The sequence below is a fragment of the Aquila chrysaetos genome, chromosome 5 (assembly GCF_900496995.4).
Source record: "Aquila chrysaetos chrysaetos chromosome 5, bAquChr1.4, whole genome shotgun sequence".
NCBI lineage: Eukaryota > Metazoa > Chordata > Aves > Accipitriformes > Accipitridae > Aquila > Aquila chrysaetos.
The window spans coordinates 37,203,902-37,226,321 of NC_044008.1; the positions used below are offsets into that span (position 1 = coordinate 37,203,902).

General features: G+C 44.3%; 2 protein-coding genes across 2 annotated transcripts; one reads left to right on the top strand and one right to left on the bottom strand.

The window, feature by feature from the left end:
• Positions 1–1,127: 1,127 nt before the first annotated feature.
• On the bottom strand, positions 1,128–14,949 carry LOC121233333 (poly(A) polymerase gamma-like). The gene is made up of 12 exons (XM_041123781.1): positions 14,828–14,949; positions 13,631–13,723; positions 12,055–12,139; positions 11,596–11,649; positions 9,077–9,196; positions 8,628–8,737; positions 6,155–6,276; positions 5,886–6,055; positions 4,967–4,978; positions 4,557–4,931; positions 3,571–3,642; positions 1,128–1,352 (listed from the first exon to the last, which is right to left on the bottom strand). The coding sequence occupies exons 1-10, from the start codon at positions 14,928–14,930 to the stop codon at positions 4,901–4,903; spliced, it is 900 nt and encodes a 299-aa protein (XP_040979715.1). The 5' UTR covers positions 14,931–14,949; the 3' UTR covers positions 1,128–1,352; positions 3,571–3,642; positions 4,557–4,900.
• Positions 14,950–20,553: 5,604 nt separating this feature from the next.
• LOC115341268 (collagen alpha-1(I) chain-like) lies at positions 20,554–21,741 on the top strand. Its single transcript, XM_030013986.1, has one exon. It carries the CDS (start codon positions 20,554–20,556, stop codon positions 21,739–21,741), a length of 1,188 nt encoding a protein of 395 aa, XP_029869846.1.
• The last annotated feature ends 679 nt before the right edge of the window (positions 21,742–22,420 follow it).

The following is a 22,420-nucleotide window of genomic DNA, read 5'->3' on the forward strand; positions in this document are numbered from 1 at the left end:
CAGTACAGACGCAGGTACAGGTACAATTAGGCATGGAGGTACCCATACAGATACTGTTACAGACACTGACAGCAGTAAAAAGACCGTGACACTGTTACAGACAGTCACACCCATACCGAGACCGTGAGTGGTACAGAGACCATTAGAGAGAGCCTTGCTGATACTATGTCAGCTAGCGAGTCTTTGGAACTTAAAAGAGGGACTTGGAACCTATAAATGAGGTTTTGGACACTAAAAATGCATCTTTGGCCTCTAAACCTGAGACTTTGGAAACTAAACCTGAGCCTTTGGACCATTAAAAGGAGGCTGCTTTCTAGAAAGAGGCTTTCTGCACCTTAAAATAAGGGTTTAGATCCAAAAAATGAAAATGTGGGCCCTAAAAAAGGCTATGGGTAATAAACGACAGGTTTGGACCCTAAAAAGGAGTATTTCTGCCCTAAACATGAGGCTTTGGGCACTAAAAAGGAGGGGCTAGAACCTACATGTGATGCTTTGGACCCTAAACAAGAAGGCAACCTATTGGTTCTTCTGTGGAGCCCAGAAATGAAGCTTTGCTCCCGAATATAGGGCTTTGGGCATGCCAGTGGAGGCTTAGTGTTACGTAAAGGCAGTATTAATAAGCCTTCCTCCCTCCCGAAGTCAAAGTCAAGATTAACAGTTTCAAGACACTTTTTTTTTTTTGCCATTGGCTTTTGACTCATTAAGGCAAAAAGTATTCTATTACTTGCTCTCTCTAGTTTCTACAGGGACATCCATTGCAACAGCAGAAGTGGACATGACTTCACATGAACCACTTCTTTGCTTAGACCTAACAAGTAAAACCAGAGGAGATGTTAATTCCTGCAAGGGAATGTCTTGCTCAAAGTTACTAAACATACATAATTTCAATACAGAGCTGCTCCTCTTTAAGGAGAGTGATCCCACATCCCTCACCCCTTCCACCTGGACCTCCCAGCCACACACGCAGCAACCAGCTAAGAAAGCAGATAGAAAACAGCAAAGTTTGCAGGAAGTCTGGTATCAAAGAGCCTCCCTCACTGAGTCTTTATGCATGAGGAACTTGCCTTTCAATCACTTTGACGGAAGACTTGCTCCATAAACAAAGCAAAACATTTCAGTTGAATTGGTGCAGTTTGAACTTTATTTAAAACAGGTGTAATCTAATCTGCATAGTCCTGGGGCAGCATCCAACCTCTGCAATAGCCAGGGAAACTCCCGAACAGCAACATCACTCTGCACTGGGCCAAGCGTTGAGTCAGGGTAGATTAAAATAAAGCGTGTAATCTGACCTATGCTGGATCAAGTCCAGGAAACTAGTAACCTGATTTCTTCCTAAACTTCTTCTTAACACCCTAAGAGTGAGGGGGGGGGGGGGAGTAAGAGCAATCAAAAGATAATTCTGCAAAGCAAAAGTAAAAAAAAAAAAAAAAATCCACGTAAAGGCATATATTTTGATATCAATCAGCTAGGTTAGTTTGAGACTAGTTGCATAAATGCATATGCTGACCTAGAGGTTAAGGGCAAGACAGCCTTTAACAGTCTTGGAAGACTCAAGTGGAAGAATTTGTTTAAAAGCATGGTGATATCACAGGGTTGTAGACTATTACAAAACACTTACTTTTCATATTTGCTTTGCTGTTTATCTTATCGCCTACTTCAGCTTTAACTCCTTCAAATTCACAATGGATTTTTATTTACACAGGTTTTGAAGTTGTATACCTACTGTAACTAGTAGACAGACTTGACAGTATTTAAAGACCACGGTTTTAACACAGGTCACAAAACCAAGGTAACCATTTTACAAAGTCAAGGTGTAGCTCTGCTAAAAGCCACCTAAGTAACAGGGGTTCTCTTTCTTCATTTTAACCTGTGAGTAAACCTAAGCCTTGCACTCTTAAGTTTTGGGGTTTCTGGAGAAGAGAAGGAAGATTAAGACCTCTCAAACCCACTAAGGCACATTTTCTAAGAGATGAATTGCACTTGAAGCAAGCTGGAAACCAGAGGTAATAAGGAAAAAAGGTAAGTATATGGTCACGGTCATGCTTTCTCCACAAGTTTGGAATACCAGCAGCAGGGGGAATGCTTGAGAATGAAGACCGTGCAAGTTAGCTACATGCCCCTTCGGTCTTGTCACTAGGGTTTGAGGTGGATGCTTAAGATGATCAGAGCTCAGAATTGCTCTTTAAGCCAAGCAACTAATTTTAAAAGAAGTCAGGGGTATCTGTTGTCCGCACAGCAAACTGGGACTTCAGCTGTCAACGCAGTTTGCAAGCTGCACTATTCAAAGGGTGTTAATTCAAAACCTGGAAACACTGGAAGCAGGAAAGCAGTGTTCCTAGTCTCCTCAAATTTACTCTACCATGACATTATCATTTTGTACAACATATTTTTTGTGGCACTGCCCCCCCCCCCCGACCTTACATTAGGTTTTAGTTGTTTGGGGTATTTGAGCAGATCCCATGTGTATTAAAAAAAAAAAAAAAAAAAGACTGAAGATTTTAAATTTCTCTTTGGAAGACAGCATTTTACAGTACATATGAAAATACTCTGGAAAAAACATAGAAGTTCATTTACAAAAACCACCAAATTATTAAGAAATTACAATAGAGAGATAGCAAAACATTTGATTCATGGGATCAGGATTTCTCCCCACCCCTCAAAAAACCCTCATGCACTTAACTGGGTAAGCAGTGTTACCGGTTCACAGAACCGGACCTTCAGACTACTACAAGTTTTCATGTAATCCACATAGAACAGCTTTCAGGCTTTCTCTGAAAACACTCTCTGCACGCCGATTCCTTTCCAGACTCTACCTTGCAGGTGGGTAGCAGTGTCACAACAGCCTTGGCTATTGCAATGTTCAAGTACATCTTCCGCTGTGTGTTCTGAGTTTAGCTTTCCTACCCAGCGACAACCAAAAAAATCCCGTCAAGTCTCATGCTGGAGCGGTCTCAAGACAAAAATCAGATCCAATGGCATGGGACACGTCTATCTTCTCCATACCTTGGTAGCATCCTCTGCTGCATTTTCTTCAATATTTAAATTATTTATGGACCTCCATGGGAGCCAATACTTGTGTAGTGCGTGGCCGTGTTAGGCAGGGGAAAGCTATTAGCTGAGAAAGCTGAGTACCATTGTGATAGGTGCACAGGAGTGTCTGTGCCAAACGGGAAAATAGTTTAAGGGAAGAACAATATATGCACGTGCACTAGGAAAGCACAAATGGATACAAGCACGTTCATACACACTTTGAACCACAGCGTGCGTGCAGTGACTAGTTAATCTGTTTGCACACATTCCGAATCCAAGTCACAGGACAGGTTGGGTTTTTGTGGCCTTTTCCAAAAGCTGTTTCAGCTAGTGATAGTCAAGACTTTTAAAAAGACTAATAAGGATGACTTTTACAAGAATATGTTTGGGAAATGAGGACTGAAAATAAGTTAAACTAAAAAGCATATTTTTGTTTACATCAATAAACACGTAGAGTATTTGATGTGAGGTAGTCTGGGCACTAGAACAGTCCGTTCAGCTTTTCAGTTAGTCCACTGAGTAAAACCCCTTCCTAATTACATTGTCTGTAGATCTGCTGCTGCCATCTTCTGGATTGTCTCCATCTTTGAATGCTGAATCCTGGCCAGTTAACTAGAAGAACAGAATACACAGACCCAGAATAACTGCTATTCTAAAGTTACCTTCATATTTGAGTACAGCTTCCAGTCAACACATTAAGTGTATTCGTGGCCATTCTTAAAACAACATTTGGACAAGACTACCATTACCACGCAGGCAATCTCAAGCCTCACAAAAAGTCGTACTACCCAAACCTTGAAATCTGTACCTGAAGCATGCAATAGTAGGTAACAGTTCTGCAAGCGGATTCTTTACAAGTATCAAAATTGAGATTTTTCTAGTTGTTCTTTGCCTCTGCCTCAAATTAGAGGTCAAGCCACACAAACAGCCGTTTAAGGAGAGTTATGTATAGCGAGAAAACAAATCAAGCATTAATCGAAAGCTTCCACAAAAACAAGATTTAACAAGCAACTCCACACTGTCATTTCAGCAGTGGACAACCTGTTGAGTAGGCTGCTGATTTCTAAAGCAGCAAAACTATCAAGAGGCATTCAAAAAGCACCTGCCAGAACAAGATTAGCTCATACTTCTACATTTATGAGATTCATATCCACTTCCTTTTGAGATATCTTTGGGTTTTTTTCTGAATTACAAACTGCTTCCAAATAAGCCAGTTCATTGAGCACTTGGTCAGTGCAGTAATATACACGTACAGTAGTATTTAGAGAGCCTGCCACCAGACCAGAAACAGTCACTAGTGCCAGATCTTGGGAAAAACAAAAAAAACCCAACGTTTAATAGCTGTACAGTACGTTCAAGACAATTTCTCACACCTACATCCTACGAAAACTAGCATGATGCTTAAATTTAGATTCCTGAATTCATTGGGGATGTACAGATGCATTTCTTCTCAGTTATGTCATTCGTTGTACGTCAAGAATTAATTCTACTTCAGACCCTCCCTGGCCTAGCCCCCCCTTCCTTACCTTTTCTCCGTCTGCTAGTGTTTTGGGGCGTTCTTCTGATGTAGGTGAGCGAGGTCCTTCAGTGGTCAGTGAATAAGGTCATTTAAGTGCCGTGTTCTTAGGATCTGTAATTCGAGTCCCACTTAATTCATGCTGTCCTGGGACAAAACGTGCTCCGGGTGGAGAAACTGTGTTCTGTTCTGGAATGGTGCAACCAACTGGAGGCCCCGGTGTTCTTATTGCAACTGTAGCCTCCATTTCTGTAGGAGACACCGAGCTTCTAGAGTTCAGCCATGAAATTAAAGACTGCATTCCATCTACTACTTCAATACATACCTGAATCTGTAATAGGAATGGAGAGTCCCTTAGACACTGATGGCACAGCTACACGAGGTAGCTTCTCTCTGTTGTTAGCACCATCAGATTTCTGATACACAGCATTTCTGTAAAAGTCAGATGCTAGAGTTATAAAATGCTAGTTTGTAAAATACTATACTTTTCCTTTCCAGAAAGTCGATGCAAGACAAATGTCTATCTTCTTAGATCATTGTCACAGCTCTACTGAACAACAAACTCACAGGCAATCTAGAATGAGATCTTCATTTTGCTGAACTTCAGACCGCAAATTTAAACTTAAGCATTTTCTTTAGTCAGTCTCTATGTACTTGTACTGTCTTCCAGCTTAGTATACTCAGCACTCTGTACTGCTTTTCATGAATGTATCTGCTCTACCCATACAGGCATCCCATTGTATTTTATTTTTAATGCTACTCCTGCAGTACCAAACGGTCTGAACACAGCAGGCATTACACATTTGGTACTCTTGGGCTATTACTCTCAAGATCACATATTCCTCCTGGGCTGAAGTAGCTTATGAACAAGCAGACCTCCCAGGAAGTGACAGACACTTTTACTGCCCGAGTTCTCATACTGCTGCACCAAGGCAGAAGCAGCTCTAGTGTTGCTGTGATCAAGATCAGCACTTCATTAGAACATAACACTGCTTGGCATTAACCATACTTTTTGTTAGAAAGAACAAAATTACCTACATAGAAAACACTCCGGCTTCAAGTTACACACTAACCCAAGGGGATCTACATTCAAGAGCAAATAATTCCTCCGGTATCAACTTCTCCTTTCTTCCTACATGTGTTCATGTACATTAGACTAATTTTTCAAGGAGTTCTTTAACCCGCCTCCCGCCATGTGCCCAAAGGAGATGACAGCTCTGTTCCTGAAGCCATGAGAGCCCTCCACAACACAGATTCAAACAAGAAATCCTAGACCTCATTCACATTGTGAGTCAGTTAAAAAGTAGCTTCTTCACAGCTTTAAGGTTATGGTGCTAACCTTTCTCTCTCGGCTGTAGCAGTGTCCACTTTAGAAATCTTAGGTAACGAAGAGGAATTATCTGGTGTTCTGGAGTCCGTGTCTCTGGAACTGTCCAAACAGCTTCCATCCGAAGAAGTCCTTTTGCCCTGAAGCCCACTAGCATTTTGACTACTACCTGGCATGCTTTGCTGAAACAACAACAACAACAAAATAACGAAGTCTTCAAGTAAGTATTAAAGCAAAAAAAAAAAAAATATTGCCAGAAGAGCCCCATTTTTATTATATACCTTCTTTCTTTTCTGTAAGGTTTCTGCAGGCAAAAAATGGTGGAGGTGCTTTCTCTTCACATGAGCTGCCTCAATCTTCATACCTTCCTTTAGCACATTGAGGTAGTTAGCCTGGCTGTAAACTAACAGGAAATTTAGTGTTGTAGCTTAGTGGGAATGTTTGCATTGGGTATTTGTCAAAGTTACATATGGTTTCTTTAGAAACAGCAAGCCTTGAAGTCTGCCCAGCCCAAACAAAGAACAAGAAGTTGTCTCAAGATGAATGTGACCCAAGATGCCCTTTTCACATCCAGTACAGACCAGGTACGTAACAGCTATTTTAAGTTCAAATAAATGCATTTATGTGCTCAGTTACAGCTGTGGTTTGCTAGTCATGCACCTCACCTCTGAGCTGATTTTAACCTGAAAGAGACCATACTCCTTTAACCCTCAGTCTTCTGGTTGAAAATAGATCTAGATGACTTTCTGAATCAACCCAATTGTGCTCAGCTGATGAGAGAACAGACACCTTACTCAAGATTCAGACTAATTTTTTTTATTTGATATTTACAGTGGCGATTGTGCGTTTTTTTCCTAACAGTTCTGTAACACCATATAACTTTTCAGTAATTTAGGTGTTAAAACTCTACCTGTCCAAGACAGACTGGATTTGAGGGACATCTGACTTATCAGAACCACTACAATTTAAACCAGTTCTTCTTAACTGCCTGCAAACAACCTTTCGTGCAACTAAAAAAACGCTGTAGTAGCACAGCAGTTTTTACAGAATTAAGGCACATTTAGAGAAGTTTAACAAGCCTGTCGTGAGCATAGCTGGAAAGTCAGCTTACTAGCATACAGAGTGGGAATCAAAGTAAGGACATGCAACCAAAACAAAAAGGCTTACAACAAGTCTTTCTACAGGAGGCCTAGAAGTGAAATAAAAGCACAAATATGAACATTCACACCAGTAGGAACAGTTGCTTCAAAGTAAATTCAATAATGTTTTTATGGAAAAGTGGGATAAAGTTCATTTATCAAAAGCCTTCCGAACTGTGAGCCTTTACACTCTTGAGCCCATCAACCTTGCCCTGTAAAAACATTCTCTCAAAGTCAAGGCACATGAGAAAAGCTTTCTTGCACGTAACTACTGGTCACTCCCACATTTGCCAAAGGATATCACGCCTCTCAAGAAATACCTTTTCTGGTCAATCGCTCTGGATTCAAACCCTATATCTGAAACATACTGTAGGCTGTGCTTCACTAAACTGAGAGCACACAGCTATGCCAATCAAGTTTGCGCACAGAAATACAGGATTTAACATTAGTTCTAGCCTCTCAGCAGTACACAAACCTTGTTGACATGATTTACATTTGCCACAACATTCAAACACAGTGCCACTGGATGTAACGTACAAGACAAGCAGCAGTTCGGGTAACAGTGCAAGTCTGAGGAAGTCACCCCACCTGGCTTGAAACTCAGACAAGAGTTTTGATGCCTTTTTTCTCTGCTTTTCCCATATCCCAAAGCATGAGCTAAAAAGAAGGTCCGCTTTTACTGCACTTACTCATGTTGTCTGAGCAACACAACACACAGCTCACGCTGCTACCATGGAGAAATGTTTGTTTGCACTGATGAAGAGTTTAAAGGAGTCCACTGTTTAGAACTTTTTGTCCAAACACACTTGTCACTTCAGAAGAGTAACCCAATTTCCTCAGTTTGTCATTATGATAGCAAGGCACGAGCCTCACAGCACACATGCACTTCTGAAAGGCACAAGAGCAGTCAGCTTGGGAAGAAGTAAACGGACTGTGGAAAAGACCTATACTTTCAAACGACTGCTCACCCCCAAACCCCTTTATCTAGCATTATCTAACATATCTAGCATTATCTAACAACGCTTGCGGTATTACTTTATTTCTGCATCTATCAAAAGGAATAAAGTAAGATGAACATGGAGCTTGACATGCAAGACTGCATGTCACTACAATGTGACCACTCCCTGCCTTTCAAAGTTCTGGGATGGTATCATACACAAACTGTTATTTTGGAAACAATACTGTCAACAGGCATTAACAACTTATTTTAGAGCCTGATACAGTTAATTCCCACTTTCAAAGCTCAGCAACTGACAACTGCTTTTGACAAGTGTAGCTACACCCACTAAACGGACGTCTCTCTCCTGGCTTCACATCTGACTGTCCACTTCAGGAATCGCAGTTCCTTTCTGATCGTTTACTATGATCTGCAGAACTGTTATTTCACATATGGGCTATGGTATATAGGACTGTAGTACACACTTGTGTTTCAAGGTGGACTTACATTGCCAAAGTGTCAAAATAGTATGTTTTTAAGGCTAATCTTCTACGTGTCACGCTCTCCAGAAATACCTAATAGCTAATACCAGAAGGAAGCACAATTCACTTTGCGAAGCACCTTGCACTAGAATCAAAAAATGAAACCCTACGAGACCAGAGCAAAATAGAGGCTTACCTGTATCGTTGAATGACTGTATAACGTACGTTAAATCAACGTTAGCGCTTTCTGCATTCTCCACTTTCCTAAACACGATTCCAAGAAACCACATTGACACATATCCACTCCTAAAAAGACAGATTCACAAATCTATCATTTATGCACAGATGCCAGTTATTTGGACGCTAGTATCTACTCTCAAGAAGGGATTAAGCAAAACAGTTTAGTTGTACGCAGCAGCTAAAGATTGGAGTCAGACCATACTCCAGTTCTCCGAGAACTCCTCCCTCAAGTTCTCCCGTCTTTAAAAAGATCCTACACGCTCAGAACCTTGCCTGTCAGACCTCGTACCTACAAAACAGTAGGTACGTAACTGAACACCTCTCACAGGTAAGCTGAGGTGAAGGAATACGAACAAGGTACAATACATCGGCCAAACTCTATTTCAGAAAAGTAATGAAACTCACTGTTTACAAAGTTCTCGGCTGCCAGGGAAAGACTGTGGCTTTACATGTGCAATAGATATGAATTCATTCCTCTCCAAGTTTCCAACCAGCACACGAATTTTAGATTCCACAAGGCCAATCCTGATAAGAACAACAGACATTTACTCATTTTTGACTGTATCCAGCACAGTAGTTATATGCCTTTTTATAATACAATGCTAATGCAAAAATGCTAACCAGTCAGTAAGTAGTAAGATTCATTCAGCGGAGCAGATACTAGATATTTATATCACACACATTGCAGTTGGAGATGTTTCCAGTGACATTGGAGCTTTAAAGTTTCCAAAGACAGAGGCAGTAAGTACGTTTAACTTGTACTCTTAACAGGTCAGACACAACACTTCAACATATAACCTATGATGAAAATATCAACAAGAAGCAGATTCCCAGCACCTCTGGCTGCATTCTGAAGTGCAGCAAAACTCCTTTTTACCCCAAAGATCGAGGAGAAGAACAGTTTAGAAAAGGCTCAAGCACAACTGTTCAATTACACCTGAGTAAAGATGCAATTCTTCTTGCAGATTGACCTGTGAAAAGAGTTTACCCTTTTCCAGGCAAACTGAAAAATATAGTTCCTTTAATAAACAAATGATCTAGTCAACACAGTCTCAGCAGAAACTTACCCAAGAAATGTATCATGACCACAAAGGCTCTTCATTTAAATGAAGTACTGGCATTTTACCCTTCTACCTAAAACACTGCTACCCTTGAAAGCAGTCAGAACTCCGTACGTTCTTCACAAGTATCTTAGGCTGATGAACAACACAGATGTGCCATCTATTCCCAAATCCGTTCAAGAGTTGGTGAACTAAACTTGTTCTTACAGCAAAGGGAAGCAAGTTGGTCTTCTGCTTTTGATTTTCCCAGATGCAAAACTAAGCCCCATTTGCTGCCATTTCTGTAACTGCAAAAAGATCAGCTTTTACTGGAGCCAGAACTTTCCTCATCTTTATTGTGAGATACGATAAGCTTTGTTCACTTAAAAACATTTCACATTAAAAACTATTTGGCTCTAAGCCCTCTGCCCATAACTCCTTATTGTACACCTAACTGCGACTGACATCAAGCTGTAGCTGATATAATTTTTAAGTGAGCACATTAAAAAGTTCAGGTAACAGGTATTACCTATTAGAGCTATTTTTAAACATGAGAGAAGATGTCTTTTAGAGGTAGCACAAGAATTAAATTATTTACCTTAAAGCACAAGCCAAACTTTGAAGTATAACGAAGGTGCCCTCAGAACACTGGTCTGTTACACAGAGCTATTTCACTTGCTTACTTGAGCAAAGCAGGTAAAGTACTCATTTCTTAAGAGTGAGAACACCACACACATTACAGTACCTTAACTCTTCACCGTTTCCCCTTATTCCAAGATTCACAGTTAGTCAGCTGATTCACACAGGTTAAACAAGTTATTATTGGCATATGTCCCTTGAGACAGTGACAAACGTCATGTCATAAGCAGTCATTTTCTCTAACTACAATTGAAGTGGTTCTCACATTACATTTCACAAAGTAGATCAGCACCCCTGCAATGTACCTATCCACTACCAAGCGTGCCGAGATGATCATTTCCAGCACTAAACACAAGATGCCTGAGCACACTACTAGATTAAAACTTGGTAAACACTATTTATCAGCATTCAGGTACTCTGTGCAGATGGTCAGGTTTCACCCCAATTAAACAGCCTTGTTTCACTTCACTGGAGAAAAGGAGGCTCTGGAACAGGCTGACTACGTAACCAGAGCAACTTAGCATTGAGTGCAATCTAGTCCGAAATTAAATACTACATCCAGTAAAAAAGCTATGAAACCAAGTCTTCTAAGGCTCTACAGCAGTCACCTTCAAAGTGTCGGGGGGGATGTACCCCAGGGGGTGCACAAGACAATCCGCTGCGTTTGGGAAGAAAAGATTAGAACTTCAGTAATGTGTACGTAACTTGTAAAGATGAAGATACAGACTGCAACTATGTGTTCAAAAATTATTTTTTTTTTTTTTTTTTTTGCCCACAGAGTGCACAAAAGTTTGGAGACCACTGCTCTCTAAGTCAGTAAAAGATCAAGCTCTCCAGTGTCCACTACACATCTGATGACATCAAGTAATCCCCATATACTTCAGTCTCTGCAACAAGGAACATCTTCCTAACTGAAGTAGCCTTGGGTAAGTAGTCTCCTTAGACTCCTGGCATCTGCTTCTCCAGACGACACAGAGCATACGCACACTAACCCTCTTTGTTCCTTCTCATCATGACTTAGGTCTTTAGGTTAACTTCTTAAACAGCAAGATAACTTATGTTAACTTCCCGTCACAAGAAAGCTTTTAGTTTTGCTGAGGAACTGTCTACTTAACTCCATACTGTACTCCATGCCTAGCTGCACAGTCGAATACTTCATTTTTGTGAACTGTATTAACCAAATGAAGCACAACACTGAATTGAGCGTCAATGATGTATTGAACCCACACCCAAAGCAAGACTTACCACTCTAAGTGATGCTCTTTAGTAGAGGCACTAGCAGTCAGCACAATATAATGTCTAGAAGAGAAGAAAAATTAACATCCTAGCTCAGGACTTGATATTCCTTCAAAGAAAACCAAAAACTGCCTTAAGTGTATAGAAAATGACTTCCAGACAAGACACACTATACCCTGCAGGCAGCACAGTATTAACTGAAGAAAAACTGATTACATCCTTCAGAATTGCATTCTGCTGCATTCTAAGTATCAGAGCTGATTTTTTTTTAATAAAAACAGTGTCAGTGGCAAAACACAAACAGTTTTTCTACTTTCCCTATACTTATCCTTACCAAAATTCCTATGACTACCTCCAGTTTCTGAAAAACAAACATATCAATGCCCTCTTGTATTTAGACTGCAAGCTAAAACTCACTATGCTAACCAGCAAGTAAATAATTTCAAGTTCAGATAACAGATTTCATACATGTATTTCTGAAAGAAGTTCTGTGGTTCAAAGAGCTTTGGCCAGTCTGATTTTCCTTGGAGAATCTCATTTGTAACTGCAAGACCTACAATTAAGGTTGAAAACCTTATTACCATTTTTTTTTTTTTTTTAGACTAGCAGAGCATGATATAAACTTTATAAGATAAAGGTTTTGAACAGTGATTGACAGATCAAAAAGCAGGAATTCCCTTGACACAATGCAGGTCTACTACAACAGTTCATTGTAAAACTGGTCCCTTATTGCCTGCAACAGACATACTTCCCAGAGAACTCTTCTGCCTAAAAGGGCGGAACACCTCGCGGAATATAACTGATTCAGATAATGTGGTTTCATAAAGGAAGAATTACACTTTTTAATCAATTAATATGCATGGAAAGAACTTTACCATGTTTTAACTCCTCTACCATTACCGCTCGCATTGATGTAGATACGTTGTATGTAGAGTTCTGCTGTTGATAGGCTGGGGTGATGATAGGCATTACATGATATTAGTCTCTTGGGTTTACCTATGATTTTAAAACAATTGTGCTCAGCACCAGCAGCTTAGGCTAGAAGAAAGTTTAAATGCTTCCGAATTCAATGTCTACATGCCCTAGAGTCCCATACTGGTAAATTAAGATTGCTCTCTTTGTGTTGTTTCAGCAATACAGGTTTTGGCCACTCCCTGTATAAGAAAAGCCAGTAACTAACTGTCCATTTAAAACTCTGCCATGTAATTCAGGGTAGGATTGGATGTTGTTGGTGTAAATCTTATATAAAGAACTACCTCAAAAAGTGTAACTGCTTTCTGCAAATTAAAGCAGTCATAAATGGCTCTTACCATTTTGAAAAAAACAAGAACTTCTTAACCAGAGTAGTAGCCAAAGCGTTTGGATAGAGCTGACACATTCTTGCTACTAGCACGGCCCAGGAAACCCTACCAAGGAATCCCAGCATGTTGGAGTAAATGCCACATCCTACAATGGATATGCTGTCATTAGCCTGTAGTCTTTCAATACCCAAGTATATTCCTTCAAATTTACAGCACCAACCTCACAATCTATAGAATACCTAGTACACTTCAGCCTCAAAGTCAGTTATTTTTTCAGTGCAGTGAGGCCAAAATTGTTGGTCCTCACAGTGATGAGAAACGGAATCGTTACCACACCACTTCCCAAAATACTGCTACTCTGAAATTTGCCTGCACTGCTACAGCTACTGCTTCACTCCAACTTCCCTTAAGAAAAAGGTTCTGCCGTTCTTCTAGCACTTTGCTCTAGTCACATGCGCAAACAGTATTTTCTTATTCCTTATGTATCGAGCTTTTATACTTCACTTGGCATTTTTATCCTTTGTAGTCCCGTTCCTGATAAGCAATGCAGCGCCTTGTCCTGTAGGTACTCCCCTCTTCTCCCCACTCTACCCCCATTAAAAAACACACAGAATCTACCCCATGGGGGTAAAATCCTGTTATTTAAACAGCTAATCAAAGCTGAAGGAATTCTAATGCTATTATTTTTTCAGCATGAGGTGCGTCTGAAAAGTTTAAAGATCACAAACAATCCCGTTACTCACGTTTTGCCCACAGTTTAATTGCACGGAGCGTGAGCCAGAAGTTGTTCTCTTTAATTGGCACTAGGTGTAGTATTTCATCAGTAACTCTGCAGCCTGTAAGGAAAAATGTTAAAGTACAGAACTTCCTAGTAACAGCTTGTCCTGGGTTCAGCTGGGATAGAGTTAATTTTCACAGGAACCTGGGAGTAGGCACAGCCAGGACAGCTGACCTGAACTAGCCAAGGAGCTATTCCATACCGTGTGACATCATGGTCAGTATATAGAAGGGGAGCGGGCTGGGGGGGGCTCTCGGCTTTCGGTGGGGGAAGTGGCGGAGGACTGGGTTCTGGGTGGTGAGCAGTTGCACTGTGCATCACTCGTTTTGTATATTCTTTTATTAGTACCGTTGCTGCTGTAATGTCTCTTTTTGAGTTGTCCCAGTAAATTGTCCTTATCTCAAACCTCGAGGTTACTTTTTTTTTTTTTTCCCTTTTCTCCTTTCTGATTCTCCTCCCCATCCCACCAGAGAGGGGCAAGAGGAGTGAGTGAGCAGCTGCGTGGTCCTTTGTTACCGGCTGGGCTGAAACCATAACACAGGTTACAAGTCGGTTTTATGCTACATTGGATCAATAGCTTAGAGTTTATCCTTCAAGTCTATGAAAACAAGTTTGGATTACTTGCTTTGTATTACCTTAAAAATTAGAGATAACACATAACATTCAGTATCACGTCAGGTAAGTGGTGCCCTCAGGAGCTTTTTTATACTTTAGACTGCAACCAACAATTTTCAGTAAGGCCCTTCCATAGGATTCTGAAAACTAGGTTTCTTTCGACAGCCAGGAACAATTAAACCAGTGAGTGTTAAACAGTGAGCAAGTCAGCCTTCAGGTATTTTAAATTTGGGGGTTTGGGGTTGGGGTTTTTTTTTAATGAACTACCACACATTCTTCTCTATCAAGTGCTCTACCTATTCATCTGAAGCAGTTTCTGTGGCAAACTGGAACAATGCACATACGCCAAGCAAAGAAACATGAAACAGCGGTCTATCTAAACACACAACTTGAAACAGCTAAATATAAGCCCACTCACCACCTCCTCAGATCTCAAGTATACAGGGGATCAGTTTCTGCATCTTGTACAGAAACTTGGGTTGTGTAATGTGCATTCCATACCGATTTTAGTAACATTTTCTTTTTAAAGATGTGTAAATATGCTTACCATTTAAGGTCCATATATATCTTATATCCAGGCTTCTGAGATGCGAGTCATCTCTGAGATCAAGCTTATCAGAAACAGTTGGCATAGACAGTCTTGTAAACATGAGATCAATCTTAAGAGGAAAAAAGTGCCAACCGTTAGAATGCCACATAGTTTGCAAACACCACACTGGTGGGGGACAGTCAGTCAAGTCTAAAAAGAGTGGTTATCATTTGTATTTAGAAGTATGTGACTATAGATAACATCTCCAGAGATTTATTGGCCAGAAGACTCCATAAAATTTCTAGAAGTTCCATATTTTATTTATAAAACCTTCATTGCATCACCCCTTTCTTTTTAAGCTAGGGAAAGGAAGAGGGGTTTTTAAGCTGAAAAAGATTACTCTAGACTTAGAATTTGAATTAAAAGGGAACTTAAAATTAATCATAGAATGTAGCGTTGCTACATATCAAGGTGCCGCGATTAGATCACTGGTCGGCCCGGACCAGGGAAGAGACAGATAACACACATGGTGTGAGCGCCAACTCCGTCTTTTATTGCGCAGTTAATTCCTTTTATACTAACAACGGTAGGTGGGATTACTGATATGTCATAGGGAGGCGACGACTACCCTTCTACCTTTCCGTGACATCGCGAGATCTTCCGAACGGTGTACCCTACAATGAAGGAAATCTGTCTGCTTAGTACACGTAGGACTGACTTTACAGCATCGGCAGTCGATTCAGAAGGAGGAGCATGGAATTGCCGCAGACACATGGCTGTTAAATAGATTGCATTTTCAGCTCTCATCCAAATGCCTTCCAGGCCTGTGATTTTGACAGTAGGCTATCTGGTCAGGATGATTGGAGTTGAGCCTGTGCATCTTTCTGCTTACCAAGAGCACCAGTAGAAGTCCAAGGAAGAAGGAACTGGGAGACGCTCAGCCTGTCACTGCAGGTAATTTTCCTACCTTAGTTAATGCTCTGAGACTAAACTGCAAAGATCTCTGGCCATCTGAAGTTTGGAATTTCACGTGAACCTGAGCTTAGTGCAAGAGAAGCACCATCAGGGAGGGATCTATTCTTCTCTTACCTTATCTCTGTGACAAAGTTGTTTTTACTTTCTCCTGAAGAAGCTTACGTGGTGGTTTTGTTGTTTGTGGTCCTTTTTGTATTGCTGATAGCCTTGCTAATGGGTATCCCTGGCTCACCTCTTGCTTCTGGCACTTTTCACTTTTGTCCCTGCCCTGTTACTCTGCTTCCTATGAGTGTGTCTTAGCAGGGCTGATGTCTAGGGGCCTGTATTGTCCAGCGGCTGTTATTTCCCACAGCACCTCTGTCGATGTTTTTTAAAATCTCTGTCTGTGCCATAGCTGCTGTTCCTCTTTCACTATCTATCATCTGCTATATTAAAGTCTAGTCAATGAATTCCAGCTTTATGTTAGGCCTGGGAATGTCCTGAGGAGGGAAGGGTGGAAAGATATTGGTGAAGAAAGTCCTCATAGTAGCATGAAAGAAAATAAAATCACAGAACAAGAGAGTAGACCTTGCCTTTTAGTTCTTCAAGCAAGCAAGCAAAGAAACAAAGATCTCCTGTAGAATAGAATTTTACACGGTGTGACAGTTCTTGGGTTCCTTTTCCTTTCAGAATTCCTCCAAAGAAAATGAGCGTGAGTTTAGTCCAGCATCCCTTACTGTGGGCTGTAACCGAGTGGGTTTGTGTAAGTAAGGAATTCCTGGCTTGTTTCATTCGAATTGGTCATACAAAATCAAAAGCTGCAAGGATGACATTGGTATTAGTTTTCCTTTAAAAATGGTGTTTGGTATTTTCCAGCATGTGAGACTAGGAATTAGAACCACCATAGAGTGGTAGGTCAGCAATGATTTTGGCTGTAAGCAATTCCCACCCATAGAGCCAGGCTACGTAGCTCTTTCAGAGCTGGGCTGTGAAATGGGAGCCTGCCTCCAAACCAGTCTGCACTGTGATTGCTTTGAAAGCTCCCAGGCGTGACGTCAGTCAGAGTCTGGACCCACCTCTCGGTTTCAGGGTCTGCCGTTGGGTCTGCAGGGAGTGTGGAGAGAGTGAGCTTGTGTTTTTGTTCTTGCTGCTGTTTCTTACAGGGGCACCTGTGGGATCTAACCTTGAGCAAAGAGCAGGAACCGGTCAGGCTGAGGGTGCGGTGCAGCTACTGCAGCAGCTGGACCAAATGGTAAACAAAGGAAACGTGGAGTCAGAAGGAAGAGGTCTCTCCAGGTTCTGGAGAAGGTACTGATACTGCAGCTACGAGCAGATGCAGTCCTGGCTCCGTCCGAGCCTGTGCCTGATTCTGGCAGTTCAGGTGATTCTATGTTCTCTTGAAGAATGGGTACCTCTTTTCTGTGGTTAAACCAAAGTCTGCCAAGGCAAAGGAGCATTCAGGCGTGTCCTTTTGTCTTGTGGTAAGGTGCAACATTCCCAGGAAATGTTCCTCTTCTGAGCTGTCTTTGGGGAAAAAAAACTCCTCACGGGAGGGTTACTGACCTCAGTCACAGCCCTCATAGGATGTGGCTTTTATCAGCTGCAGAGTGCCATCTCCAGCCCAGTTTCTAAAGGACTTTTACACACTCCCCCTTCTCGCGGGGCCTTCCTGGGAGGGACCTTCAGTCCCCTTAAGGCAAGTATGGCCTTTATTTGGGCGCTTAGCAACTGTGGCCTTTGTAACTTTGACTCCCAAAGACACCATTTTAAACCAAAACGAAAGTAGCCCCGCCAACAGTTGCTGGGCATTGCTGACTAAAGGAGTGCTCTAAAGCTGTCAAAACAAGAGTGGTCTGTTCACTGCACAGCACGTGTTGAACGTCGGCAGTAACTTTGATAGGTGGGTTAGTTTTGGAAGGAATAAAACTCCTTGTTAATCATAATGTATGCCAGTCTTCTTAACTATTGAGACTAGACCGTTACGGCACAGGTTGTTCTTTACGTTTCCTCTACTTTTTTGGTCTTCCCGCTGTATTATTTTGTGCTGGGGTTGTGTCTTTCTGGTGGACAGAAGTGACCTTGTTGTTACAATTCTCAGAGAAGTATTTTAGGTACAATGTGTGGGGTGGTGGTGGTTGTTGCTGTTTCCCCAGCATAATCTTCTTGCCACTACAGCATCTCTTGTTGGAAAGAACTGACCTGGAAGTACTAATGGTTGTGGAAAGGTAAACTTGTAGCATGAATGTCAGGTTGTATTGTTTCTTTTGTAATTCAGCTTTACACGTTGCTTGTCTCCGCTATTAAACGCTTTACAGCGAAATTCTACTTTGTTTACATTTTCAAATTAATGTACTGAAGATGTTGGGTTAGAATGTCTTTTTCTTCACAACCTAGAGGTTTTGGGAAAAGAGCAACAAGCTTTACGATTTTGATCCTTGAGTGTCATAAATCGGGAATTTTACATTTTAAAATCATTGTATGAGACTCTAGTAAAACAAGCATCAGCTTGGAACTGTGTGTTATTTCAATCAGTCTTACCCTGGCAGAAAAAAACTCCTTCCCTCCAAGAAGAAGAAGTAGAGGTTTCTAGTGTTGGATGGACTGCTGCCCTATGCTTCACAGCATTAAAAAGGTCTAAATTGGTGAAAATGTTTTGGATTAGATTTTACCACTCTGCTACAAGTTGTGTAATTATTTATGTCTTTGATACGTAGTGGGATGAGGCTGGGAGTTAAGATTTCAGACGTGCCTAGGGCATGCTCAGGCAGCTTTTTGCCATCACGCTAGCGCATTTGCAATAAACCGTCATTCTTCAGCCCTCTCCTGAGCTGAGGCACCGTCAGCACGTACATGCACGATGCTGGTCTAACCCATAACACTGTGTTACTGGTTGTTACTTTAGCAGTAGTGACGTGTGGCCATCTGACAGGGTACCGTGTCTGGCAGAATGAGGCGATGCTCTAAATGAGTCAGCTAATGCAACACGGGGTCTGTTTGGCTTGTTCCCACCGTGGTGCATGGATTATCCACCCTATATGCCTCTGTATTCATTCTGGGACTCCCATCAGCAGTGAAAGAATGCTTTCCCTCCAAGAAGAAATGGGGTTGAGAAACTGGTTCCATTTATGCCGTTCTCCTTAGGCCTGTCCAACAAACCGTGGTACAGGCTGAGTGCACCAGGTCCCTTCTGCTGGGGGGCTGTACAATGAGATGGACAGCGGTGAGGACCAGGGAATGGATAGAGAGTTGACCAGATGGAGAACAAGCCATAAATAAGGGAAGATATCCATGAGCTGATCTTCCTTAGCACTGGTTCCGTCAGGAGGAGGATGTCCCACTTCCCTGATCTTAGATGCAGCTGCATAAGAAAGGGCCTTTACCCTGCAAGAGCTGGGCTGGCTGAGGCTACAAGCTACACACAAAGACATTTTGATGTCTCAGTCCGGAAAATGCCATTACAGAATTACGGGCAAGATGTGCTTCCGTTTTGGAAAATCATTTTAGACGATAAAGAACATGGGTTAATGAAATCTAAACAAAAATGGTTTTTATTTTAACTGGGATAGGCGTTCTTTTAACTTTGAGAAAGCACCTTGTTCTTTAAAGCAGTGTCCGCCTTCTAAAAGGAAAGGGAAAGGTACTTAAAAAAGAACAAGCAGAAACAAGCAAGCTCTTCCCTTTCTTCCCCTTGGCATGCCATAAACGCTGGAAAAAGCCACACGCTTGCTTCTGTTGTCCTAAAAGCGGATTCGGTACGTGGTGTGCAAGAGCACAATCTCACACAGGCGGGAGAGATACTGTTTTATTCTGCGCAGGGTGCTCCGTGGACTTTGCACAAAAAAAGCACGCCAGATTCTTCAGTTGTGTCCCTTTTAGACAGTAACAATTGCATCTCATTTATTAAACTACTCCTACCTCATACATATTCAAACTCTCTGATGCATGTGCGTAGCAGTACGTAACCCTGACGCATCAGATGCCTCCTCCGCACGCGCGGGGGTCTCGGCTGGTCTTCCGTGGTCTGTTGAGGAGGTATCCCCTCCTCGCTTTGACCGCTCAGTCGCTCTGTATCGGGTCAGCGGTTCATTTTCCTGCCAAGAGGGATGCACCATACGTGAGGAAGAACAGAAAGGATCAGCATTGGTGCTCCAGGTGAGGCACCGTTAAACAGGAAGACTAGAAAAGATCAGACTGATCTTGGCTAACTGACTAAATTTAGAACAGGACTTTCTAATCTGCCACAGGGTTTTCTGTATCTGACATCACTTCCAGCGGTACCTGGGCTCGTGGCACCGGTGCCAGTATTGTTGGCACTGGTGACTGTGGACCTTGATGCTCCTAGCAGCTGAAGTGAGCGTGATCAGGCCGGAGAGCTCGTGCGTGAGGGAAGTCGGAACTGGAAAAGGCTTCTCTGTTTTTCCTCCTCCCGCAGGATGTTTTTGTGCTACTTACCCACTCCGTCCCTGAAAAGGGGGGATCTCCTCTGCCCTGGTGCTGCTTGTCCTGCTGCTGGCTTTGCTTTATTAGCGATGTAGTTTCTTGGAGATAAGTTTGTATCAAAATACTGTATAGACACCCGGTGCTCCTCCGATTGATGGTTGCTGTTACCCCTTGTTGGCAATTACAGTTGCACTAGCTCGACACCCCCCCCCCCCCCCGCGCACACACACACACACACACACACACACACACACTTGCTTTTTGACTCCCGGGCCCACTTGCTAGCGGGGACCTTGTGGCCCTGGCGGCAGTCTGTGGCAGAGCGGAGCGGTTCAGGGGAGGAAGCCCCCATGGCCGTTTGTCCCAGGGAAGGCGAGGGACCCCCCTTTTGTCTGCCGCCTCCCCCCCCCCCCCCCGCCGGCGGAGGACAGCAGGAGGGCGCCGGGTTTCTTCTGCCTGGGGAAGGAGGGGGCGGCCGAGGGGGATGCGATGCCGACCCCCAGCGCCTGGAGGGGGGCGACACCCCCACCCCCCCACCCGCCCCGCCGGGGCAGCTCCCCAGGGCTTTGTGCGAGACGCCGCTGTCAGTCGGTCCCCCGCTGCGAGGGCAGCGCTGTCAGTCGGTCCCGGGGCGGACCGAAGGGGGTCCTCCCGTGCCCCCGCCACAGGGGGGTCGCCGCCAGGACAGAGCCGGCCCCGGCCCAGCCCCGGGGCTCTCCCGACGCCCTTCCCGGGCACCAGCGCAGCCTGCCGGGACAAGGGGGACCCGAGGACGGACGGAGCGGCGGGTGGCTCCCGGCGGAGAGAGCTTCCTCCAGAGGAGAACCCTCGTCTGCGGGAGCTCCCTTGGAGCAGCCTGGGGCCGCTGCCCGGCTGTCACTGCAACTGGCAGTCGGTCGCCGAGGCGAGCTGCCCCGGAGCCGGCCCGGCCCGCAGCGCAGCGCAGCGGAGCGGAGCGGCAGGTCTCGGCGCCCGGGGCTCTCCCGAGGCAGGGACACGCCGGGGCAGCGGAGATCGCCTCCCTTGCCGGGAGGTTTGAAGGCGGCGGCACGGAAAGGAGCGCTCCGTCGCCGAGGGGAGCCGCTCCGGAGCCGGCCCGGCCGGCAGCGCAGCGCAGCGCAGCGCAGCGCAGCGGAGCGGAGCGGCAGGTCCCGGCCCAGGGGCCGCGCCACCCGCACCCCTTTCCGAAGCGGCCCGGGGAGCGCCGCGGGCAGAGCGGGCAAAGAGAGCCGGGGGCGGCCGTTGGCGGGGAAGGGCGGCGTGCCCCTGCCCGCTCCAGAGGGGAGTTCGGCCGGGGCCATCACCCGCGCCGAAGGAGCCTAGCGACGGTAGCCCCCCGCAGAAAGCCACGTCCTCTGCGCTCGCCAGAAGGGATGTGGCGACCCCGAGAGAGCTCCCAGAAAGCACGCAGCCTCAGGGCGTGCCAGAGCCTGGCCCTGGGAAGGGATGGCAAGAGCGGGAACAGCCCTGTGAGGTGGGACCGAGCGGACGACCTGCTCAGCCCGCTGGCAGAGCTCCGGGAGGCAGCAGGAAGGTGAAGGCGCACCAGGGACTCTGCGAGGGGCTGCTGGAACCGTGCTCTGCCCTCCCCGAGGCAGAAACGGGCGCCAGAAAACACCCGAGAGCCCGGGGACCCTGGATCCTCCTGCCGCCAGGGGAAAGGAAAGGAAAGGAAAGGAAAGAAAAAAGGAAAGGAAGGAAAGGAAAGGAAAGGAAAGGAAAAGGAAAGGAAAAAGGAAAGGAAAAAGGAAAGGAAAGGAAAGGAAAAAGGAAAGGAAAGGAAAAAGGAAAGGAAAGGAAAAAGGAAAGGAAAGGAAAGGAAAAAGGAAAGGAAAAAGGAAAGGAAAGGAAAGGCCCTTCCCATCCCCTGCAACGGGTTCGCCTGCCACTTGCACCTTCACCTTCCCTGCCATGTCCAATTCCCTTCCCCATTACCCCCTTACCCTGTCCCCCCCTGTCCTTCCCTTCTCCCTTCCATGCCCCCGTCCCTGAATTCCCCCCCGAACCCGAAAAAGGAAAAAGGAAAGGAGGCCAGGCTGGGGGCGGCATGTGAACCCCCCTCCTCGCCCTCCCAGGTGCCTCTCAACAAGAGGCATGAGGCTCCGGAGGTGGAAGGCCAGTCCAGGGAGGATGTGGAGCTCGGGCCAGCTGCGCCAGAGGTGTTGCCACGGTCAGAAGGGCCTAGCCCTGTATCACGACTGCCTCCCCGAGGAAGCA

Coding starts and splice junctions, on each gene's coding strand:
- LOC121233333 (XM_041123781.1), bottom strand. CDS start 14,930: ATGTTTACAAGACTGTCTATGCCAACTGTTTCTGATAAGCTTGATCTC. Junction 11,650..12,054: donor AACTTCTTTCAGAAATACAT/GTATGAAATCTG, acceptor CTTCTCTTCTAG/ACATTATATTGTGCTGACTG. Junction 9,197..11,595: donor AAAGAGCATCACTTAGAGTG/GTAAGTCTTGCT, acceptor TGTTCTTATCAG/GATTGGCCTTGTGGAATCTA.
- LOC115341268 (XM_030013986.1), top strand. CDS start 20,554: ATGGCCGTTTGTCCCAGGGAAGGCGAGGGACCCCCCTTTTGTCTGCCG.